This window comes from Galeopterus variegatus, unplaced genomic scaffold, assembly GCF_000696425.1.
Source record: "Galeopterus variegatus unplaced genomic scaffold, G_variegatus-3.0.2 Scaffold246, whole genome shotgun sequence".
Lineage (NCBI taxonomy): Eukaryota > Metazoa > Chordata > Mammalia > Dermoptera > Cynocephalidae > Galeopterus > Galeopterus variegatus.
In genome coordinates this window covers 313,049-333,776 of record NW_007726357.1, presented here as the reverse complement: position 1 = coordinate 333,776, position 20,728 = coordinate 313,049, and the positions used below count along the sequence as shown (strand labels likewise).

At 38.0% G+C, this 20,728-nt stretch overlaps 1 protein-coding gene across 1 annotated transcript in view; it reads right to left on the bottom strand.

Annotated features, from left to right (window-relative positions):
- Positions 1–4,321: 4,321 nt before the first annotated feature.
- The window catches only part of SYT1 (synaptotagmin I), a gene marked incomplete at its 5' end in the record, with an annotated part of 161,326 nt that continues 144,919 nt past the window's right edge, over positions 4,322–20,728 (bottom strand). Inside the window, 2 exons of the mRNA XM_008566491.1 lie at positions 4,322–7,376; positions 11,503–11,636. Of these exons, the coding sequence (XP_008564713.1) occupies positions 7,170–7,376; positions 11,503–11,636 (341 nt within the window). The remainder of the gene's footprint in view (positions 7,377–11,502; positions 11,637–20,728) is intronic.

Here is a 20,728-nt window from a genome sequence, read left to right as displayed (position 1 = left end):
ATGTGGGGGTGAAGTGGAAGAATCTGCCACAATTTACCACCAGAAGTGAATTAATGACAAAGCACCAAAGTTAAAGCAGAAGATTTATCACATTTTCATCATCAGCTACAGACTTAGAAAGGAGGACACTGACCACAGCAACTCACTTAAGACTCTTAGTATTACCAACATACGAGGCAGTTGGAGTGAAGAGTTTATCTAGATTGGCTTTTTACAAGTTCTTAGCTATCACTGTAAAAGTATGCAGGGATATTTATGTATTTATAAATCATCTAATCTAAGACGAGTAGCATTGTAAAAAGCTCTTTTTCTATTTTGTTTTTAAATGTTAAACTTTTTGTTTAAAATACCCTTTTAAAAAATGTTGATGTAATAAATGGTAGGCAATGAATTAAAAAATAAAAATTATAAAAACTATGTGGCAACAAGAAAAAAGGCTTGCTTTTTCCACACTAAGTGAAAGAAATGGATACTAATTTCTATGTACACTATGATTAAAACTATTTAAAAGGTGGATATATATGGACCAGGAATAGGAGCACATGCGTAAAAGCAAAAAGTGTTGTAAAGTTCTGTGTAGAGTGATTTTTTTCCCTCTCCATTATTTCCCTTTCTTCCCGTTAAGTTTCTATAATAAAATTTTTTAATGAATCCAGGAATCTAAAATTGTGTAAATGACTTCATGCTTTCAAGAAAAAGCATCTGTTTAAAAAATATAGCAGATGATTGATTTTCCTGGTAATAAACAGGAAGATGAATGGATGTTTTCAGATAATTGAAAGGTAGTGCACACTTTTAAAATTTCCTTTCTAATAGTGTTTTTAGTCAAAAGGAAGAATGACCAGGCTGTTGCTGGTGGTCTGAGTTTGTGCCTTTAACGTTCGTCCTCTTAGGGCTCAAGGTATACGAGAGGCCAAAGAGCAGAAGTCTGTTGTTTTTGTCTGCACAGCATCCACTGTTCTTTCTTGTTAATATCACTTTGACTTTCCTTTGAGAACTATCCTTATGCCATCTCTGTGGCTCTGGGGCTAGGGACATGACCTTGGTTGGTCAAAGCAAATACTGCATCATCTCGCCACAGTCGTTGTTTTAAAGACATGCAACCTAAGCATGCAAGTCAAGTCTGGGAATTTTGGTGACATAATTGTGAAGGAAACACTCTCTACAAGCATGGTAAGCTGGAAGAATATAAGTTTGAAAGTGCTAAGGGCCATTCAGGTTGTCACAAGGAGATACAGAAGCTTAACAATGAAGTCAATACTGAGGAGAGCAGAGTTTGGAGAACGGGGTGGAGACTGAGAGAGAGAGAATGATGACATTGTCTGAGGCCCTTGATCCAACCTTCCTTAATGTTACCACCCCTTGAACTCTTGAACTTCCTGGTTAGGTGAGCCAATAGTTCCTCCCTCTTGCTCTGCCTCCCTATCCTTCCTCCTCCCTTTCTCTCTTTTTTTCCCTTAATCCAGTTTGAATTGGGTTTCTTCCACTTGCAACTCAAATGATCTTGCCTATAAAGGGTGTCAACACTGTGCTGAGCTCCTAGTCTGGAGGAGGAAGGGAGGTGACAGAGGTAGAGTGGAAAGCTGAAAAGGAAAGAAGTCCTTATTTAGTGTAAGATGCTTTTTAACCTTGTGTGTGATCTGGCAGGGGCAAGTACATTTTGCACAGGGAAAAGCCATGGTGGCAGGGCACTTGCTGTCAAAGAAGGATGTGGGAACTTTAGGGATGTGCACTGGTCAGGGAAGGTGAAGAAATCATTATGGCTGAAATGCAGATTTTAAAATGCGGGTAACTTATAGCCAGCCTCAGAACTTAGATCACACAAATCATCAGCAGGTTTGCATGGTGTTTTTATTACCGGTCTCTCTAGATGGTTCCTCCCGCATAATTATTACTCTGTATGCTTTGGAAATTTCTTTGTACATTTAGTACCAGGCTATTTCTCATTTTTATTTTCCTTCTATTTTGCCTTCATATTTCAAAGTCACCATCTGACTGTTTTACAGTAAAGATTTGTGTGCAGCTTAAATCAGTTGCTAAACATCAAAGAGTCCTGTGCATATGTAATAAAGATGTGTTGCAGGGAGGGGGTAACTGAAATCATGGTTGGAATTTTCAAATCTGTGAAAGTAAATCTCTGCATAAGTAGAATGAGAATGTGATTTCTATGCATCTGTTCCATCAGGTGTGGGATGCCTGGTGTGGCTCAGATAGAAAGACATTACTCCTCTGAGGAAGAAACGAAAGCACTTAAAAAGTATAGGCAGCTGGTGAAAGGTTTCCTAATACTGTTCTCAGCCTTTGTTACTACATTTCTGCACTCTGCTATGTACTTGGGGTGGGATCTAAACCCCTCAAACTATTTTTCCTAGAATCTCTTGCTAGTTGCTGATTAGGTTCTTCAAATGAAAGGCACTGGTTGAGGTGGAAGGTAAGAGAGGAGAAGGGATCTTTTTCCTGCTACTGGCTTCTGTTGGCTTCTCTCTAGTAATAGTGAGCAGCTATTGATCAGGGGCTTCTGGCAGTTCCAGCACCTCCAATGTGGACCAGCACTTGATAACCCTTGGTCCTAACACCACAGAGCCCTCCTGCCATCTCCCCCAAGGTTCTAGCCCTTCCTCTACAGTCCTGAGCTCCATTAACATTATATTCTCTGTTTTCTTCTCCTGGCCTTAGGGGTGGTATCTACTAATCTTTGGGTTAGCCCACTGTCTCTGCTTTCTCAGCATTCCCTATGTGACCAATTTCCTGTATTAAATTCCCTCTTTGAAATGCCTGAAATGGTTTTGTTTTCCTGATGAATATACCTAGTAAAATATCCTAAGTATATGTGCCTTAGACCTACAAACCTTCTGGGAAAACAATGAAAAAAGGACAGGGTGATTTTTTCTTTTTGATAATTCATTAACAAATATTCTTTAAATAGTTTTGGACCTAATTTCAGGAGTGTTTCAAGAAACACAAAATCCTCACCATTGAAAACCAAACAATTGTCTTTATAATGCTAATTTTTCTTGTTAAGTTTCTTTTTCTAAACTTAACATTTACAGCCCTTTGCCACTGCTTCCTCACAGTGTGTAGTAGTTACATGGTCTTTCCCCTGGCTGTCTAAGCAGTTTGGCTTAGTACCTGTCCTTATTTGGCCATGACTAATAGAGCTGGTTGAAGGATGTATGATGTAGCCAGCCATCAACGACTTTATCATGCATGAACTTGTCAAATGAAATGAATTTTGCAGAAGTCTTGCCCACTCCCTGATTTAGGTAACTTCTGCTGGTTTCTGTAGTACTTTGCTCTGCTGTTATCTTCTCTTCAATATCTCCTCCCTCAGAGAAGGTGTTGTAGGATGGGATCCCCAGGATACAGATTCTGAGATAAAGCTGTACATGAAGGGGTTTTATTGGGGAGTGCTCTTGGGAAGATCACCTGCAAAGGAATGAGAAGAACTGATGGGGCAGAGGGAGAAGTTGAACTGCAGTGCAGTTGCAAAAGCAATCTCAACTAACCCCCAGGGCTGTGAAACTGAGCTAACGCTTCAGAGAGATCCTGAATCAGCCGTTGAATGTGGGCTACTCTGGGGAGGATGCCTGAACTTAGGTAAGAAATCTTCCTTCAGTAGACAGTAGAGGGACACAGATATCAGCTGTTAGCAGGCAATACTTCTAACAGCTGCAGAACTAGTGCCTCGATGCTGAAGGGGGATCAGGGTACACACCATGGCATCCACTATGATTGGTCTAGTGAAAGTCCTCAGGGGGCCAAGGCCCTACTTTTAAGTATGTATTGTAGTGCATCAGGATAGTGTATTTACATGTCAGTCTGAGACTGTGGGCTCTAGTAAAAACATGGCACACAGTAGGTACCTGGTAAATATTGAATTTAGTGTAGGAAAGGTGTTTAATTGTTTCTCCTAGCATTTGCAGTAGGCATGAAATTTAACGTGTTATACTGTCCTCTGAAAATGGCATTTTCAGTCCCTCTCCGGAGAACTTATGTGACTTAGGCTCTGGAGTGAAAATCCTGGAGAACACATGTTAGGCAAAGAAGAAAACCTCAAAATGTGCCAAATGAGCTAATCATAAACAGGCACAGAGAAACTCATGTTGAGCATGACACTGCCCAGGAACACTGGGCAGTAATGGCCAAATGTTCTCCAGGCATTGTTTTCCCTTCATCCACCCTGTATTCATAGATGTGACTCAGAGACTGGCATTCAGGGCAAGCTTTTGGTTAGCTGCCACCACTTCTGGCAGTCCCCAAAAGTCAATAGACCATTGACTTACCACCAGAGTCAGGTAAGAAAGAATTGAAGGCGGCAACATCAACAGGAAATAAAACATTTTTATTGAATATTCGTGTAATATGTTAAGTCATTTTTAACAACAATCAGAAAACTACTGTGGGATTCACTACACAAAGTGAAACAAAATTTAAACCACTTCATCAAAAATGAAGGTAAAATACAGCTAAAGTAGTTGGCTCACGGGCTACGAGCCATATGGCAGAAGAAAACACCCCAACATTTCTACAAGATACAGAGAAAACCCACACATAGAAACACTCAAGCAGGCAGTAAATATACACAAAGGCAACTAGGATCTTTCTAGAGCATCAGGTTCTAATACTTTACACAGCTTTGTCAGAAAGGTACATGTGGCTTATCTGAGAATGAATCTCGGTCATAAAGCAGGTTCAGTTACTGACTTGTGAAAGATGGCATAGTACCAACTAATTCTATGGTGACAATCCCAGGTCTGGCAGTGTTGCAAGAGAATGCATTAGTAGTGCTTTAATGCAAGAAATAATATATACTCAGCAGCTTGAACCTGCTTGTTTTAAAGTGTTTCATTGTGAACGACTTAAAGCTGAATACAGTGAAATTGAATGTCAGTTCTGGTATTCAAGGAATTTTTAAAAGTCAATCAACTCCCTCTCTTTGGTAGGTTTTGGTCCTTGAAAGTGGAAAGAGTCTCGTTTCAATTTTCTGTTTAAACCGATATATCATCTTACATTATGACTCGTGCACTTTCTATTATCTGTTTTGTAGGAAGTATAGACCATCAATGGAAGAAGATGTTCTCCTTTAGTCCTTTGTGTCTGTTCCAGTTCTAAAGAGTTTGCTATGAGTGGGTTAGAAAAAAGGGCCTGCCTCTTTGTTGATGAGGAAAGAATAATGACAGGAGTTCTGGTTTTATTGGGAAAGAGCCGACCCCATGTTCAAAGCCTACCATCAGCCCTTTTTGAATTCTCTTGAGTTTTTAAAGAAACATGGTGTGATATCCTAAAGTCTGAACATGAGGCCAGTGCTTAGTTTTCCTCTATTCTGTTTTGGTATTTATGCAGATTAACTTTTACTTCGGAGTCTCACTACTCTCTGTGGCCTGGAAGTTAAAATGGGCACAGAAGTGAATGGAAAAAAGATTAGATGCAGTGTGAGATAACAGGCTGCCCTTCCACAAACTGGTTGTCTACCATAGTGGGAAAAAATATGGAATATCACACAGTGCTTGACAAAATGCTGTGTTCCACCCCATTTTATGTATCTTTCTTGTCCTATGCATAGCTTTTCAGTTCTGAATTGGTCCTCTGTAATGAGAACTGTTTGTGCTACACACACCTTGGGCAGTGCAGTAGAAGGGAATGGCAGTATTGTTACAATATCACTAAGGAATAAATTGAGTGCTATCCACTGAGGAAACTACGTGTCTAAGCACACACGGCAGTCACAGTGTTACACAGAGCAGTCCTTTAAGACTCTTATGGAATGACTAGTAGCTTCATAATAGTGCCATTTACTACATAATAATATTGAAAACATTTAAAAACTCCTCCTAAATCAAGCGTCTAGTATACGTAAGAGGTTGCTTCAGTTTTCTAGAACTTGTTCTTGGTTTTGTTTCACCTTTTTTTTAAAGGACAAATTAAAACTTATTTAAGTAAAAAGAGCATATAAAAAGATCACTAGCTGTCTGTTTTGGCTTATTTGAAGTGCATTCAGAACTATGGCTAATTTTGTTTTTCATTTTTGACGGGATTACAATACTGTCTGTTTACCACAAAGTAATTTTGTGTAATAAGCACAGATTGCTGTGTTAAAAATATTCTGCATTCCTTTTAATCTGGTTTTGTATAATAAAATATTTTGGTACAAAGTCTAATGTGCAAACCTTTTGGAATTATTATAGGTGTGAAATCTGGAACAGAATTCACAGGATGCACATTTTGTATAAAGGTGATGATGGAGAGCTACTTTTTTCTTTTTAAATAGTCAGGCAATGTTTCAGAAATGCTGACTTCTCCCCTCAGCTTCTTCTTCACCCCCCACCCCTACCCCAAACAAATGTACACACACGTGTACACATACACACACACACAGAACACCGTTATGTTGTTACTGTATAGGCAGTAATATGAAATCCTTGACTTCCGTTCACTTGCTTCCTTGAATGTAAGAGTAAAGCCATGGTTTCAGCTTTGTAGATATGTACAGACAGATGCTATTCTAGTATGTGGCTATGCTTCCTTAAGGTCAGCCTGGATACTGCTCCGATCCTGCTATTTTGCCTGTGAAGGAATTCTACAAAATTGGATTCCCACACCAAATATGTGGTGTAAGTGTATCTTGGTATTCAATGATTCAATAGAAAGCTCAAGTTTAAGTTGTCCTTTAAGATGTCAGTTTAACTGTACTAGTGCCTTACAAGTTGATATTTTTGCTGGAATGCAGACTCTACTATATTTACCATATAATATATTATCAGCTCTCCTATATCTCAGTCAATTTACATAGTTTAAAATAGAACATCTTATTAAAAACATCTAGATATACACAGATTAGGAAACGCTTACAACATACAAATACACAAACTAGAAATAAATCTTTAGCATACTGGTATATACAACGGCGTGATACAATAAATAATTTCACTCATGCTCTATCTACACATCATATTGCTTAAAAGAAGAGTAGATTTGGAGGGCAGTGGTATGATGAAGGGCTTAGGGGCTCTCTACATTTAAATTTGTGCAAATTAAAACAGGATTTGAAGTACCACTGATTTGTGTTAAGAATGCATGGCTGGAAAAATGAAAGGACCCATATCACTGAGGTATTTACAGATACTGGCTAAAGAGCACTATGTGGGCAAATGCAGAAAGGCTTCTTTCCTTTACTTCTTGACGGCCAGCATGGCATCGACTTCCTCCTCTACCTGTAGGGTGTGCCACTGGGCAATGGGTCGCCTGGGGTTGGCCAGCATGTCTGACCAATGTCGCAGCTCTGCGCCGGTGCTGTTGTAGCCCACAAAGACCTTGCCAATGGCATCGTTCTTGCCAATCTTGTCATAGTCCAAAACAGTTACCACCACTTGCACTTTCTGAAAGAGGACACAAAGTAAATATTAGTCATCTAGCTCTAGAGATAAAAGTCTGATTACAAAGCTTCCATGAGATCTAAGGAACTGGAAATAAGAAGAATCAATCTCCAGCTACCAGGATGATGCTGAAAATGACTTGACTATGAAAACTTGAGTCCAGTCTATATCATCGTTGTCATCATCAACTTAATTCTCAAATGTTAATTTTTATTATATTTTTTGTACTATTCTAAGTCTTTTACATGAACTAACTCAGTTATTCCTCAAAACAAACCCTATTAAAATGGCCATTATACAGATAAGGATGCTTGAAGCTCAGAGAAGTTATGTCACCTGCCTGAGGTCATATAGCCGACTGGTTTGGTTTCTAGAGCCTATGCTGTAAGCCACCATGCCATGTTGTCTGTGGCAACTTGTGTTAACCTCTAAATTCATTTATTTCAATCATCTCATCAGTGAAAGTTCTGGCATCCTTACTCAGGCCATTCTTTTTTTGGTTACAATTCCTAAAGCAACCATGTGCTCTAATCCCATTTCAGAGGGGGACATCCAGCATTTTATATAAAACTAATATAGGACTTTAGCTAATCACATGATGATTGTGAACATAAAATGTGATAATATAGTTTAAGCCTTTTAAAAATTGTAATACATAAAGGTGTTTTTCTCATTCATATGTTCTCTCAATACACATTTATTGAGTAACTACTATATATCTGACACTGACACCACATGGAAATAACCTTTTAGGCTACACAGGATTACTTCAGTGGTTCCATCAGATTGTGAAGGTTTATTTAAAAACTTACTTTTTTGAACTGATGAAAGCAAACCCATACCATTATGATATGAAAAATATACTTTTTTTTTTTTTCTGACCGGTAAGGGGATCGCAACCCTCGGTACGGTGCGGTCCACACCACGCTCAGCCAGTGAGTGCACCGGCCATCCCTATATAGGATCCAAACCCGTGGCCTCGGCTCTACCAGCACCGCACTCTCCCAAGTGAGCCACAGGGCCAGCCCCGAAAAATATACTTTTTAAAAGCATATTTCAGTTCTGCTTTCCAAGTAATGAATTTGCTTAGTCAGAATATATGATTGCTCCAATCTAGAAATTGAGTACAAAAATAAAGGAAGAATTTAAAATAAAGTAGAACATAACATTTGGTGGCCAGAGTTAAAAGTGGCAGAAAATAGAATTATGAAAACCAGAGCCAGATGAAGATCCAGCTGAGTTATAGCCCTTTATTGGACCTTGTACTCTGAATTATTGTACTGGTGTACTGAGAGAGGTAACTGATGTGTGGCTTCAGAACAGAGAAAACATTCTCTTCTGAGAGTGGAATTTAGAATGTAAAATGCAACACACTGGCAGTAAAGGCGACAATCTTCCCTTATGTGGCCTTGGAGTGATTTCTTTGTTAAGGGAATTATCTATTCGCCGGATGGTATCTGGAACCAAGAACTGGGTCGCCTTGATTCTCAGAACTTGTCCCAAGTAAATTCATCAGGATGCAATTGTATTGCAGGGAATGGAGTGGGCGACATTATGCACAAAGGTAACAGGCGTTTTTTGGAGTGAGTTTTGATTATCCCACTTAGGAATTTATTGCTAAGCACTCAAGACAAAATATCCCTGTGAAGGCATTGAATTAATTTTTCCAGCTGTGTATGTGGTTTATTTCTACCTTTGGGGGAGGGGAGTAACATTTTCATGTGCTTTTGGAAATCAGCATATTTTGCTTCTTTCATCATATATTTGATAAGGATAGAGAAAGATAGGAGGACAAGCATATATACTCAGGATAAGGGATACGTAAGTCCTATTTTAGCGTGTAAAACAGTCAATTATTTTCTCTAGGGAAATGTAAAGTCTAGGAGCCTCCTGGAAAAAACAAACAAACAAACAAACAAAAAACCCCAACCCCCCCAAATTGACTCATGGAGCAGAGGAGTGCTCATTATTTCCATGCCTATTGCCTTCTATATCAGCTCAGGTTCTCTTTGTCCTGACAAAATGTTATCTCCTCTTAGATGCTGCCCCAGAACCCCAGCATGTGTCTTGTTTTTAATGTGCTTCACTTTCCATATAATTGCATTTTCTGCAATTTGTAGTTTAAAAAGGACTTTTTTTTTTAAAGGTATCAAATTGTAGTTTGAAAGAGGTTTACAGTAGGATTTTTCATCTCGGTGTGCTGCTTTGTTTTGTTTTGAGAAATTAAAATGCCAGGAGGTGTTAGTTTCCATAGGAATAAGGTCTTAGAACTCAAAAGAGTTCACTGAACAAATATTACAAAATGAATTGTTGGAAAAAATTGATTCCTTAGGGGTTTGCAAATGGGTCCGAAGCAGTGGGTTCACTGGTTCAGGCTAGTGGACAAGAGATTGGGCACAGGGAACCAGTGTCCTCTGCAATGTCATTTACTTATATAACAGCTGTTGAAAGTAAATAATTATGTACAATTTGCCATCATGTGAAAATGTATATGAGAAAGGTTGTATAAAAAACATGAACCAATGCAAGGATGGTAAGGTTATTGGTTATTTTTAGTCATTTAAAACTGCCCTGTACAATACAGTACTAGCCACATGTAGCAGCTTAAATTTAAATTTAAATAAATCAAAATTAAATAACATTTCTTTGTCACACTAGTGACAGAGGTGCTCAATAGCCAGCTGTAGCTACTGATTGGACAGCATGGATGATAAAACATTTCCATCGTCTCAGAGAATTCTACAGCAAAGCTCTGATTTACATATTAATTTAGTCTTATTGTTAGATCCATTTTATAATAAAATATTAACTTGAAAAAGAGAGGACATTAGTATTATGAATAATAATGATGGTGGGCACCATTTACTGAATGTTCCTATGTGCTAGACATTGTTCCAAGTGCTTTTATATGCATAATCTCACTTTGACATGGATTCTATTATTATTTCTATTTTATATGCGAGGAAATTCTGTCTCAGTTTCTTTACATATAACATTGAAACAATAATGTTACCTCCCTCAGAAGGATATTGTAAGGATTAAGTGAGATTATGCATGTAAAGTGTTTAACTTGGACCTATGCACATAATAAATATACAATACATGTAGTTATTATATTAGCTTCCTTTGTGGAATAAAGGTGTGATTCATTCATAAGATATTGTCTTCTAAGTAAATAAACAATGTTTTTGAGTTTTATTATTATGGATCTTTAGAAGGTTCCATGTTGTAGATTGGATGTCTACTTTCCATTTCTTTTTCAGGTTATGGGCAAACTTTTTATCACTGAAAAGATAGACCCACATCAGTTATTTAATAAAATGTAAAAATAGTGGTGCTTTGTGCAAGTTCACTCTCTGATACCCATTAAAGATTAGCAAGAAATAGACCATTATTATTAGATGTAAACTTTGGGTTCCAATAGTCTAACTGTGGAGATGGGTGAGAAAATGTAAATATTTTTTTAAATCCCTAAATATTAGATCACATGCTATTGTTGTGGCTAATGTAGCATCTTATTTTGAACATGTTAATCACAAGGTCTTTAATAGAATACTTCCCATCATAATTATTGTCTAGCAAATTAAGACTCCATTTTTACAAAAACATCCATCTACTCCAACTCAGACACAGAAAGCTGAATTTAAATAACTAAAAATACAACTTAGCCTAGTTTTTCTGTTCTTAATCATCATTAATAAAGATTCAAGATTCTGCATATTTAGCATCAACCAAAAGTACTTCTCTTATCTCTATTTTTTCCTTTAAAGATGTGATAAGGAGAATTACTTATTATGGCCTGGGAGTAAACAGTGAGTTCTCATATTCTCTTGGCCTTTTAACCTTTGTAGATGCACTTTTTGAGTTAGCAGAGTTTTCTGTTGATTTTCTTTTCTCTACCTTATTTCTGCTCAACAGAATGCCAGCTGTTGGGCTGATGCATCAGTACATCCTGTTCTGTATATTTTATCATATCCCTCTTAATGGAGCTCAAGCATCAAATGTGCATGGTCATAAGAATGGCAGTCCTAATGAAGGATATGTGCTGATAATTATACACGGAGGGTATAATTTGTGTGGTCTGAAGAAGTGAAATTAAATAGGAAGACAAAATCATGTTTGACATTACCTGGATTTGCTCAAAAGGTACTTCAAAGCTGAATGACTCATTGTAGTAGGGGTTAAGTGTGTTCTTTTTAATTGTTGTCTTTTTCTTCTTCAACCTCTTGCCATTCTGCATCAGATGAATCTTCACATAAGGATCTGAAAAACAGAAACAAAAACTTTAGGAGATCAGAGACACATATATTTTAGATCATAATTTAGCTTATAAAAGGAACAACTGTTTCCAACAGGTAAATAATTATATAGCACATATTTAGTATATTTAAAAGTTTTAAATATTTTTAATTGAAATATTGTAAGTAACATATGTAGCATATATTTCGCTATAATATCTCAGTATTTACAGTTGGATTTAGGAGATGAGAGCAATGGTGTGCTAGTAAACCAGATCTTTAGGGAAAGAAAAGACTTGATGTATACATTTGCTGACGTCCCTGGTATAAACACTGTCATCATGGCCAATTTCAAGTCTCTGAGAGTTTAACAACTGACTTGCAAAATCCCTCAAAATTTATCAGTTGGATACAAGAGCTGACAAAGGGCTTGCCTACAGCACACTGCTGCATGGGAATAAAACTCTTGACACAGAGAGGACAGAAGAGCCATTTCATTCATTCATTTATTCATTTACTCAGCCAGTATTAGTTAAGTGCCTATGACGTGATAGGCACCTTTAGGCCTTTGGGATATAGCAGTGAACACAACATCCCTGTCTTGATGATGGAACTTCAGGCTTGTGGGGGAATATAGACCATAAGCTTGTTAAGAAACAAAATGCAGATGAAATTACAAGCTGACAAGAGTGTTCAAGAAAGAAAAAGCAGAAGAGAGATATGATAGATAACAGAGATGGTATGGTGAGTGGTAAGGTAGGAATGAAATTGTTAGATTGCTCAGGTAAGGCCTCTTTGTGGAGGTGACATTTAAGCTGAGGTGTGAAGGTTGAAGGGTGAGAAGAGGCTGGCAGTGTTTGTGTGTGTGTGAGAGAGAGAGAGAGAGAGAGAGAGAGAGAGAAAGAGAGACAGAGACAGAGAGAGAAAGAGAGACAGAGAGAGAAAGAGAGACAGAGACAGAGACAGAGACAGAGAGAGAGAGAGAGAGAGAAAGAGAGAGAGAGAGAGATGTGTCTGAACATTCTTCAAGTGTTCAAGGAAAAGAGAAGAGGCCAGTATCTACAGAAGCACAGAAGTAAGGAGAATAGGGGCGGAAAGATTCCCTGAGCAGTTTTCCTGAAGCTTCATTAGGGAAAGGTAAAGTAATAAGTAAATCACCGGGGCAGTATGACAATTCCCATTTACAGCTCCTATTACTACTGGATGAATGACAAACCTTCAGGTCTAGGAACTTGGAACCAATGTCCAGGATTGAAAGGAAAATTTCTCTCATTTTTCTTAAGCATTTTTTCATTTCATACATAATATATCTTTGTTATAGAAAAAAAAATCAGAAAGCAATGATAAGCAAAAAGAAGAAACAATTTTAAATCCATGATTTTACTTTCCAAAAATAACCACTGCTAAGCCTTTCAAATTTTCTCTCCTCTCTTTCAGAACATGTAGAGCTGGGAGAAACTTTACAGATAATCTAGTCTAATGCCCACATATTTTTAGAAGAGAAAACCTCAGATGAATAAAGGTTTTTTTTTTATCTCTCTTCCCCTTTCTCCCAGTGGAACATGACTCCTAAGGGGCAGAAACTTTGTTTGCCACATTCACTATTTGAACTCACTAAAACAAAGCTTGGCAGATTTTTAATTTTTGTTGAATGAATAAGCGGTACTTATTTAGGGCTTCATAATCTGGGTCTCCTGACTCTCAGTCCTTTCTTCTTCCCAATGTCCTAGAGCCCACATTACTTGGATATGTGTCATTTGGAGATTTTTTTAAATGCTACATCCAGTTGAAGAGATTGTAGTGAAGATTTTCATCAAAATGAAGAATATCTTTAAAAACCAGGTCTAGAGATGAGAAACCAGCTTCATCAACTAAATAGATGGTCAGTTAAAAAAAAAAAGAAAAAAAAAAAAGTCTTTTCACTGATAATCCATCTTATTGTTGATTTTTGGTTCAGAGACCTTGTTTGTTTATAAAGTTCCCTAGCTCCCCCATCCAACCTGTTGCACTTTTACAAAGATAGTCAAGCCTCCAGTTGCTTTTTGGCACTGACTAAATACCCACATATACCTCCTGTGTTCATGTGTTGAAACATTATCAACCTAACTAAGGCATAGATTTTCTCAAGAAAGCACTATGACCATTTGCTGATTCATTCAATACAGTAAATAATAAAAAAATTCTTGCACATTTGCCATTTGAGTGAACAAATTAAAAACCCAACAAGTTGATTTTGGATTTTTCTAAGAGTTCTAATATGATGTGATTAATGCCTTAAGGAAAAAGGAGTTATTTAGGAAAGGTCATCCTGAAAGTCCTTATTGAGGAGGAAACATTTGCTCTGAGAACCAAATCACAAGAAGGAACAGGTCACTTGAAGATATGGCAAAACTTGTACCAGCCAGAAGGAGCAGTACCTGCAAAGGCCCTAAGGTGCACCTTTTCCTGCATGTTTGAGGAACAATAGAAGGCAAAGGGGAGAGAGGTAGGTGGTGAGGTCAGAGAGATAATGAAGGACCTGCTGATCTGTTGCTTTTATAAGCAGAATCTGCCAATTCTGACAACACGACTGTAAAATAGGTATTCACAAATGACTCAGAGGTATTCCATAATTTCTTGATATGTAAAAGAGAGGACAGAGAGTTGAAAGAGGAGCAGGTTTGGGGCTGCTATGAATAAGCAGTCTCAGTCTTTGCCTTTGCAGATTCACCCTGACACAGGTACCAAACAACTTACTTTGCGGGCAAAATTCCCGTTGTAATCATAACATAGGCTGGCCATAAGTCTGGGGTCTTATTCTCTATCAGCTTTTTGCCTGGATAAGTCTTGACTGTCTAAGACTGATGTCTTATGTACCTGAAAGGGGTACATTTGAGCATTTTCTTAGCCAAGCAATGTGAAATCTTAGATTGCGTCTCCATTTCTCCAGTCTTCTCCATTTTCACCTGCTCCTTGATTGGCTTGATTTCCTAAGTGTCCTCTGGTTCTTTCATTGCACTGAAGTCTTGTCCTGAACTCTGGTTTCTTTGGAATTGGCCCTAATCCCTTGCTTAGCTCATTAGTAACTTTTTCTGGGATCTAGCCCTTGCTCCTGTCTCCCTAACTACTGGCTGAGTCCTCTCTATGGAAGCATGCTCACCCAACTAAGTCACACCTGTGCTTTAAGGACACAAAAATATGTTAAGGCCAAGATTATCTCTTCTGCAAAGTAGGCCTCTGTGTAATTAAATTTGTTCTGTTTTAGGGTCAGTTTTGCAAAGCAAATTCTTGTCAGTCGAGAGCTTCTTGGTGGCTTAGAAATCCTAGTGATTGCATAATAAGACACAATTTTATGGACATGATCAAATATGCTATAAGGAGACTCACTAACATTGCTATTGCTTTTCCTGTGTAGAGCAACTGGACACCATGCATCCTAAACATCTCTTGGGTTTTTGGAAACATGTAAATAGTATAGGGAAATATGCAAGCTACAAAATCGGGCTACTGTCCTCAGGCACTCTATGTCTCTGTGACTGCATCTATTCCTTCTGTTCCCCGAAACAAGCACTCACAGAAATCTGCATCATCTAAATACTGACAACACTTCTTCAACACCATTAAGATAATACCTGTTGCCATTGAAACAGGCACAAGACCTGGGGCACTTCATTTCTTTATTTAATTTATCTTAAAAAAATAATACAGTCTCTTTTTTTAAACATTGATAGAAAGGAAGCTCTCTTTTCTGATGTCTATACAGTGTCTAATAATGTATGAATGTAAGTTATCACTTCTGGAAAACGATGAGCTAGGATCAGAAAGAAGGTTCTTCATTCCCAGTAATAAATACACTGTAGGTATAATGAATGTGATTCATTGCCTCACTTTAATAATGCTCTGGTCCATCATTTGGTTTTGTTGCTGATGTGGCACCGCTATCCTTCACCCACCATTGTCAGGCTTTCTTTTTGTCTGAAATCAGCTTAGCTGGACTTTATCTGCTTTGTGTTATTAATAGCTGTTATGACTTAGAGGTTTTTCAGGACACTGTAATGTAACCATCCTCAAACTTTTAGATATTGACAAGCCTTTTTAATAAACTACATTCGTTTTTTTTGTTCCTAACATTCTTAATTATGGTAGGCAGAATAATAGCTCTCCTGAAGATGTCCACATCTTGATCCTTGGAACCTGTGAATATGTTACCTTGTACATCAAAAGGGACTTTGCAAACGTGATTAAGGTTAAGGATCTTGAGATGAGAAGGTCATTCTAGATGACCTAGGAGGGCCTGATCTAATCATATGAGTCCTTAAAAACAGAGAATTTTTCTTGGCTGTGTTCAGAAAGAGAGGTGACAATAGAAGAAGGGTCAGAGACAAGCTACATTGCTGGCTTTGAAGATGAAGGAAGGGACCACAGGCCAAGTAATGTAGGTGGCCTCTGGAAGCTAGAAAAGCAAGGAAATGGATTCTTACCTAGAGCCTGCAGAAATGAATTCAGCCCTGCCGACACCTTGGTTTCAGCCTAGGGAGGCTTATGTCAGACTTTTCTTTGAAAATAATTTTTAAAAATTAAATTTTTAAATTGGCAAATAAAATTTTATATATTAATTATGTATAATATGATGTTATGAAATATGAATACATTGTGGAAGGGCTAAATCAAGCTAATTAGCATATGTATTATCTCACATAATCATTTCTTGTGATATTTAAAAGCTACTCTCTGAGCAATTTTCAAGAATACAATACATTGTTATTAACTACAGTCCTCATATTGTACAATAGATCTCTTGAACTTATTCTTCCTAAGTGAATGTGTCAGACTTCTAACCTATAGAACTGCAAGATAATAAATATATGTTGTTTTAAGTTTGTGATAATTCGTTACAGCAGCAACAAAAAGCTAATACCACAACCAGATATGAAGAGAGGATTCTGTTGTTTATCTAGGAAGGCTCGAGGATGAGAGTCAAGTTTTAATAGGTTTAGAAAGTGATCTTTTGGAAAAGATTGATATTCTTTGCACTCTTCTAAAAAATTACTCTGTTCTTCAAAGCAAAATCCTTCAAAAAGTTTGTCTTTTTAATTAAAAAAAATGAACCTAAAACATACCATCAGAAGATAATAGTAATGGACAGATGTTTCAGGATCCATGGGAAAGTTAGTGAAAGTGGATGAAATGATAGCTAAGAATAATTTTTACAAGGTTTAAAATGAGAATGTTCCTTTATATTTATAGAGCACTTTCTAAGTTATATATATGTAATTAAAAATGATATAATTAAAAATTATGTCATCTCCTTTATAATTCTTACAACAATCCTAGCGAGGAATTGTTTCTGAGCCTCAGAAAGATTTTTCTTTTCTAAGAACTCAAAGCAGGGTTTACTGACTCTAAACCTGCTGCTCTTCATGATTTGTTGGAAAGATAATTCAGTATAGCATTTACAAGTATGGACTCCAGAGCCAGCGTGATTCGGATCTTGGCTCTGCTACTTGGTAGCTGTGTGGTCTTGAACAAGTTATTTAACTTCTTCATGCCTCAATTCTTTCAGCTGTAAGGTGGTGAAAATGATACTACCTCGTTCACAGAGTTGTGAAGATTAAACTGAGTTACCATGTGGAAAGAGGTTCAAAGTGCGCCTGGCAGATATTATTACTGAGTAGTATTATAGTTTTATGAAAGGGCTAACATCTAAGTCAGCATCTGTGAAACTGACTCTCCCTCAACTCACTTGGCTGAATTGGTGCCCACCATTAGCACATGGGAAAAGTCCTCCCATTTGCTGCAGAAGTAAGCAAAGCTGTCCCAGTGTCAATTTATTTCTGGAAAGAAGCACGCTCAGTCTAAGCCAATGGTTCATTAATGAAGAATTTAATCATGTATGAGATAAAAGACAAAGGGAGGATTTCTTCCAGTACTGCCTGCATGAGGTGGTCTCGAGGTGTAAGATGGGAAACAAATCCAGCATCCTGTACAGTGTTCTCCCACTCCTGAAGTCAACAGATCCAATTACACATAGCTGAAAAGTTAAGCAGATGTGGAATCTTATTACTGAGGCTCTACGATAGTGTGAGTCAGAACAGTGATTTATTGAGCCTTCTTTCCAGATACTGAGGCCCGTTAATGTAGATACACTTGGGCAAATTCTGTATGAAGTACCTACTTTTTTATGCTACTAAAATGAGGAAGCAGAGAAACAGAATCCCTCAGCCTTGAGAGTTGTTGTCAGGGATGGTGTAATGTGTATTGGTGTTTGGGGAGAGGTAATCTCTGTGCTTCCTCCCTTACTTTTTCTATTAACTCCTTTCTACCATGAGAAAATTTTATGGTCGGGTTTCTTCTTGCTGTTTTCCACTCAGCCACAGAACTAACTCCCTCCCTCCTTCCCTCCCTTCCTTCCTTGCTTTCTTCACTTCTCCCTGTCCAGAGTGAGCGACAGGAAATTGTTGTGTTGAAGCTGTAGTGATATGATTTGCCAAATCATGTATTGTGCCTCAGCACCAAGACAGCAGAGACTTGGAACACTGACTATGCTGTGTGAGAGGGGAGCAAAGGGTCCAGGACGGAGACCAGATGAATGTTTTGGTCTCACTAGCTATTTTCGGGGATCGGACATAGACCTCATTTGGCTGGTTTTGTGATTTCTTGGTCAGCTGCAGCCTATGAAAAACTCTGAGGACGAGAGAGCAATTCCACAGCTCTGCCAGTTGGGCAGCACCTTGCAAATATAACTCATGGGGTGGACAGCCTGTGGTCTGGTGCCATTCTTTTTTGCTCACTTTTTCCGTATTCAGGCGTTAATTTGGAATGCAAGACCTCTCACATATATCTCTCATATTAATTGGTAGGAATTTCCTTTCCAAAGGATTTCTTCCAACAACCAGTTCCCAGCAGGTTGGTGTAGTGTTGATGCTTTAATATCTAGCTCTGGATGGAGTGAGCTGTCACCCTTCGGACATCCCATTCCCTCCTACTCAACTCCATCTGATATATGCTGAATCTCCCATCCTCTTTTGGTCAGGGAGTCAGAAGGCGATGACACACATATGCCCTTATTTCTCTCCTGTTCCAGTTACTGTCCTTTTCTACTGTCATGCTGTGCAAAGCTTGGTGGGCCTGATGATTTTGATTGTCCTTGGAAGGGATAGAAATAGGGAGGTTGGGTGCGGGTATCAAAAGGCACCCCAGAAGTTCTCCCTCTTCCAGATAATGCTTGATCCCACCTTAGCTGTCATTGTCATGGTACTGTTCCTGCTAAACTGTCCCTTGTTCTTTTTTTTCTTTCTGAGCATGAGCTGATCCTCTTTATTTGCTCCTCTCCCTTCCTATGCCCCAAGACTCTCAAGGACGTATTTTAGGAGTTTATCATATTTGACATTATTTTTACAAATGTTTAATAGGATTTTAATCTGCACTCTTTTTCTCAGACATTCTACAATGCAGCCTTATGCTCCCAATATTATTTATTATTGCTACCTCTATAAAAGTTTTTGACCACAGAATCTGACACTGGAATGCAATGTCTTCACTAACATTGGTGTCACTGGCACAGTTTCAACATGTAGAGAGACTCCCCCCAAAAGAATAATAAAGTAAACTTGAAGGAAGACTTTGAAACTAAGTATGAAATTCAGTAAGTGATCATCCTTCAATTACAGGGACCCAATGGGCAAGCTTTGCAGAAGCATTCAGTGCAGTCCATGTGCTATACTATAAGGCCATAATCACCTCAACTCTTCTCTTAGCCTTCAGACAGAAGCTTACTGAGCTCATTTCTTTCCCTTTAAGCCTATTTTTGTGCCATGATTCCAGCCTCCTAGGACAAAAAGTTAGGAAATTTGGAGCCACATGAGATATCTTCTCACTCCAGTTAGAATGTTATCAACAAGACAAAAAATAACAAATGCTGGCAAGGATGTGGAGAAAAAGCAACTCTCTTATATTATTGGTGGGAATGTAAATTGGTACAGAAATTGTGGAAAACAGTATAAATGTTCCTCAGAGAACTAAAAATAGATCTACCGTATGACCCAGCAATCCCACTACTGAGTATACACCTAAAGGAAATGAAATCAGTATATCAAAGAACACCTGCACTCCCATGTTCATTGCAGCAGTATTCATAATCGCCAAGAGATGGATAAATGGATTTAAAAAAAAAGGAAAAAAAAAACTGGTATATCTACACAGTGGAATACTATTTAGCTGTAAAGAAAAAATGATACCCTATCATTTGCAGCAACATAGATGAAACCAGAAACCATAATGTTAGGTGAAGTAAGTCAGGTACAGAAAGACAAATACAGCACAATATCATTCATATGTGGAATCTAAAAAAAGAAGTGGTTCTCAAAAAAGTAGAGAGTAGAATAATGGTTACCAGAGGCTGGGAGGGGAGAGGGGTGAAGGGGAGGAGAAGTGGGGGACTAATGGGTTCAAAACTGTGCTGTCTACCCTAAGCGAATCATTGTGCAGTATATGCATGTATTGAAACAACACATTGTACCCCACAAATATGTGCATGTAAATGTCACAATATTTTGAACAGCAAAAAAAGAAAATTTGGGGCCATTTTTGATTCCTTCTTCTCTACCTCCCATAAACAGTTAGCACCACATCCTTCCCATTTAACTTCCCGTCTCTCTGGTTAGTTCTCTCTTTCTAACCCATTGCCACATCTCAAAATCAGAAATCCAGTCTCTCTTGCAATTGTGTCCTTCCTCACTTTCAAAGCATCCTTTATGTAATTGTTAAAGCTATATTTAATCATACCATCCCCTCCTTATTAAAAATCTTCAGTGGCATGCAGACTAAAAAACCTCAAACTCCACTGTGGCATTCACTGCCCCATTCTATTTGTCTTATCTCCACAGAGCCTACACTCCACTTGTGGTAGAGATTCACTATTCCTTCCTCACAGAGAATTTAAAATGCTGTGTCTTTGAACTGGCTGTCATTTAGACTGAAATGTCCTTCCTTTCTTTCCTCACCTTAAGCTGAGTTTAAAAGTTATCTCTTCCCTGAAGACTGATTTTTTTCAGTCCAAACCTTCAGACAAATCTTCCTTTGCCCTGCAACATTTCCTTTGTACTACTGCAAAATACATATCTCTTTCTTTTCTGTGTT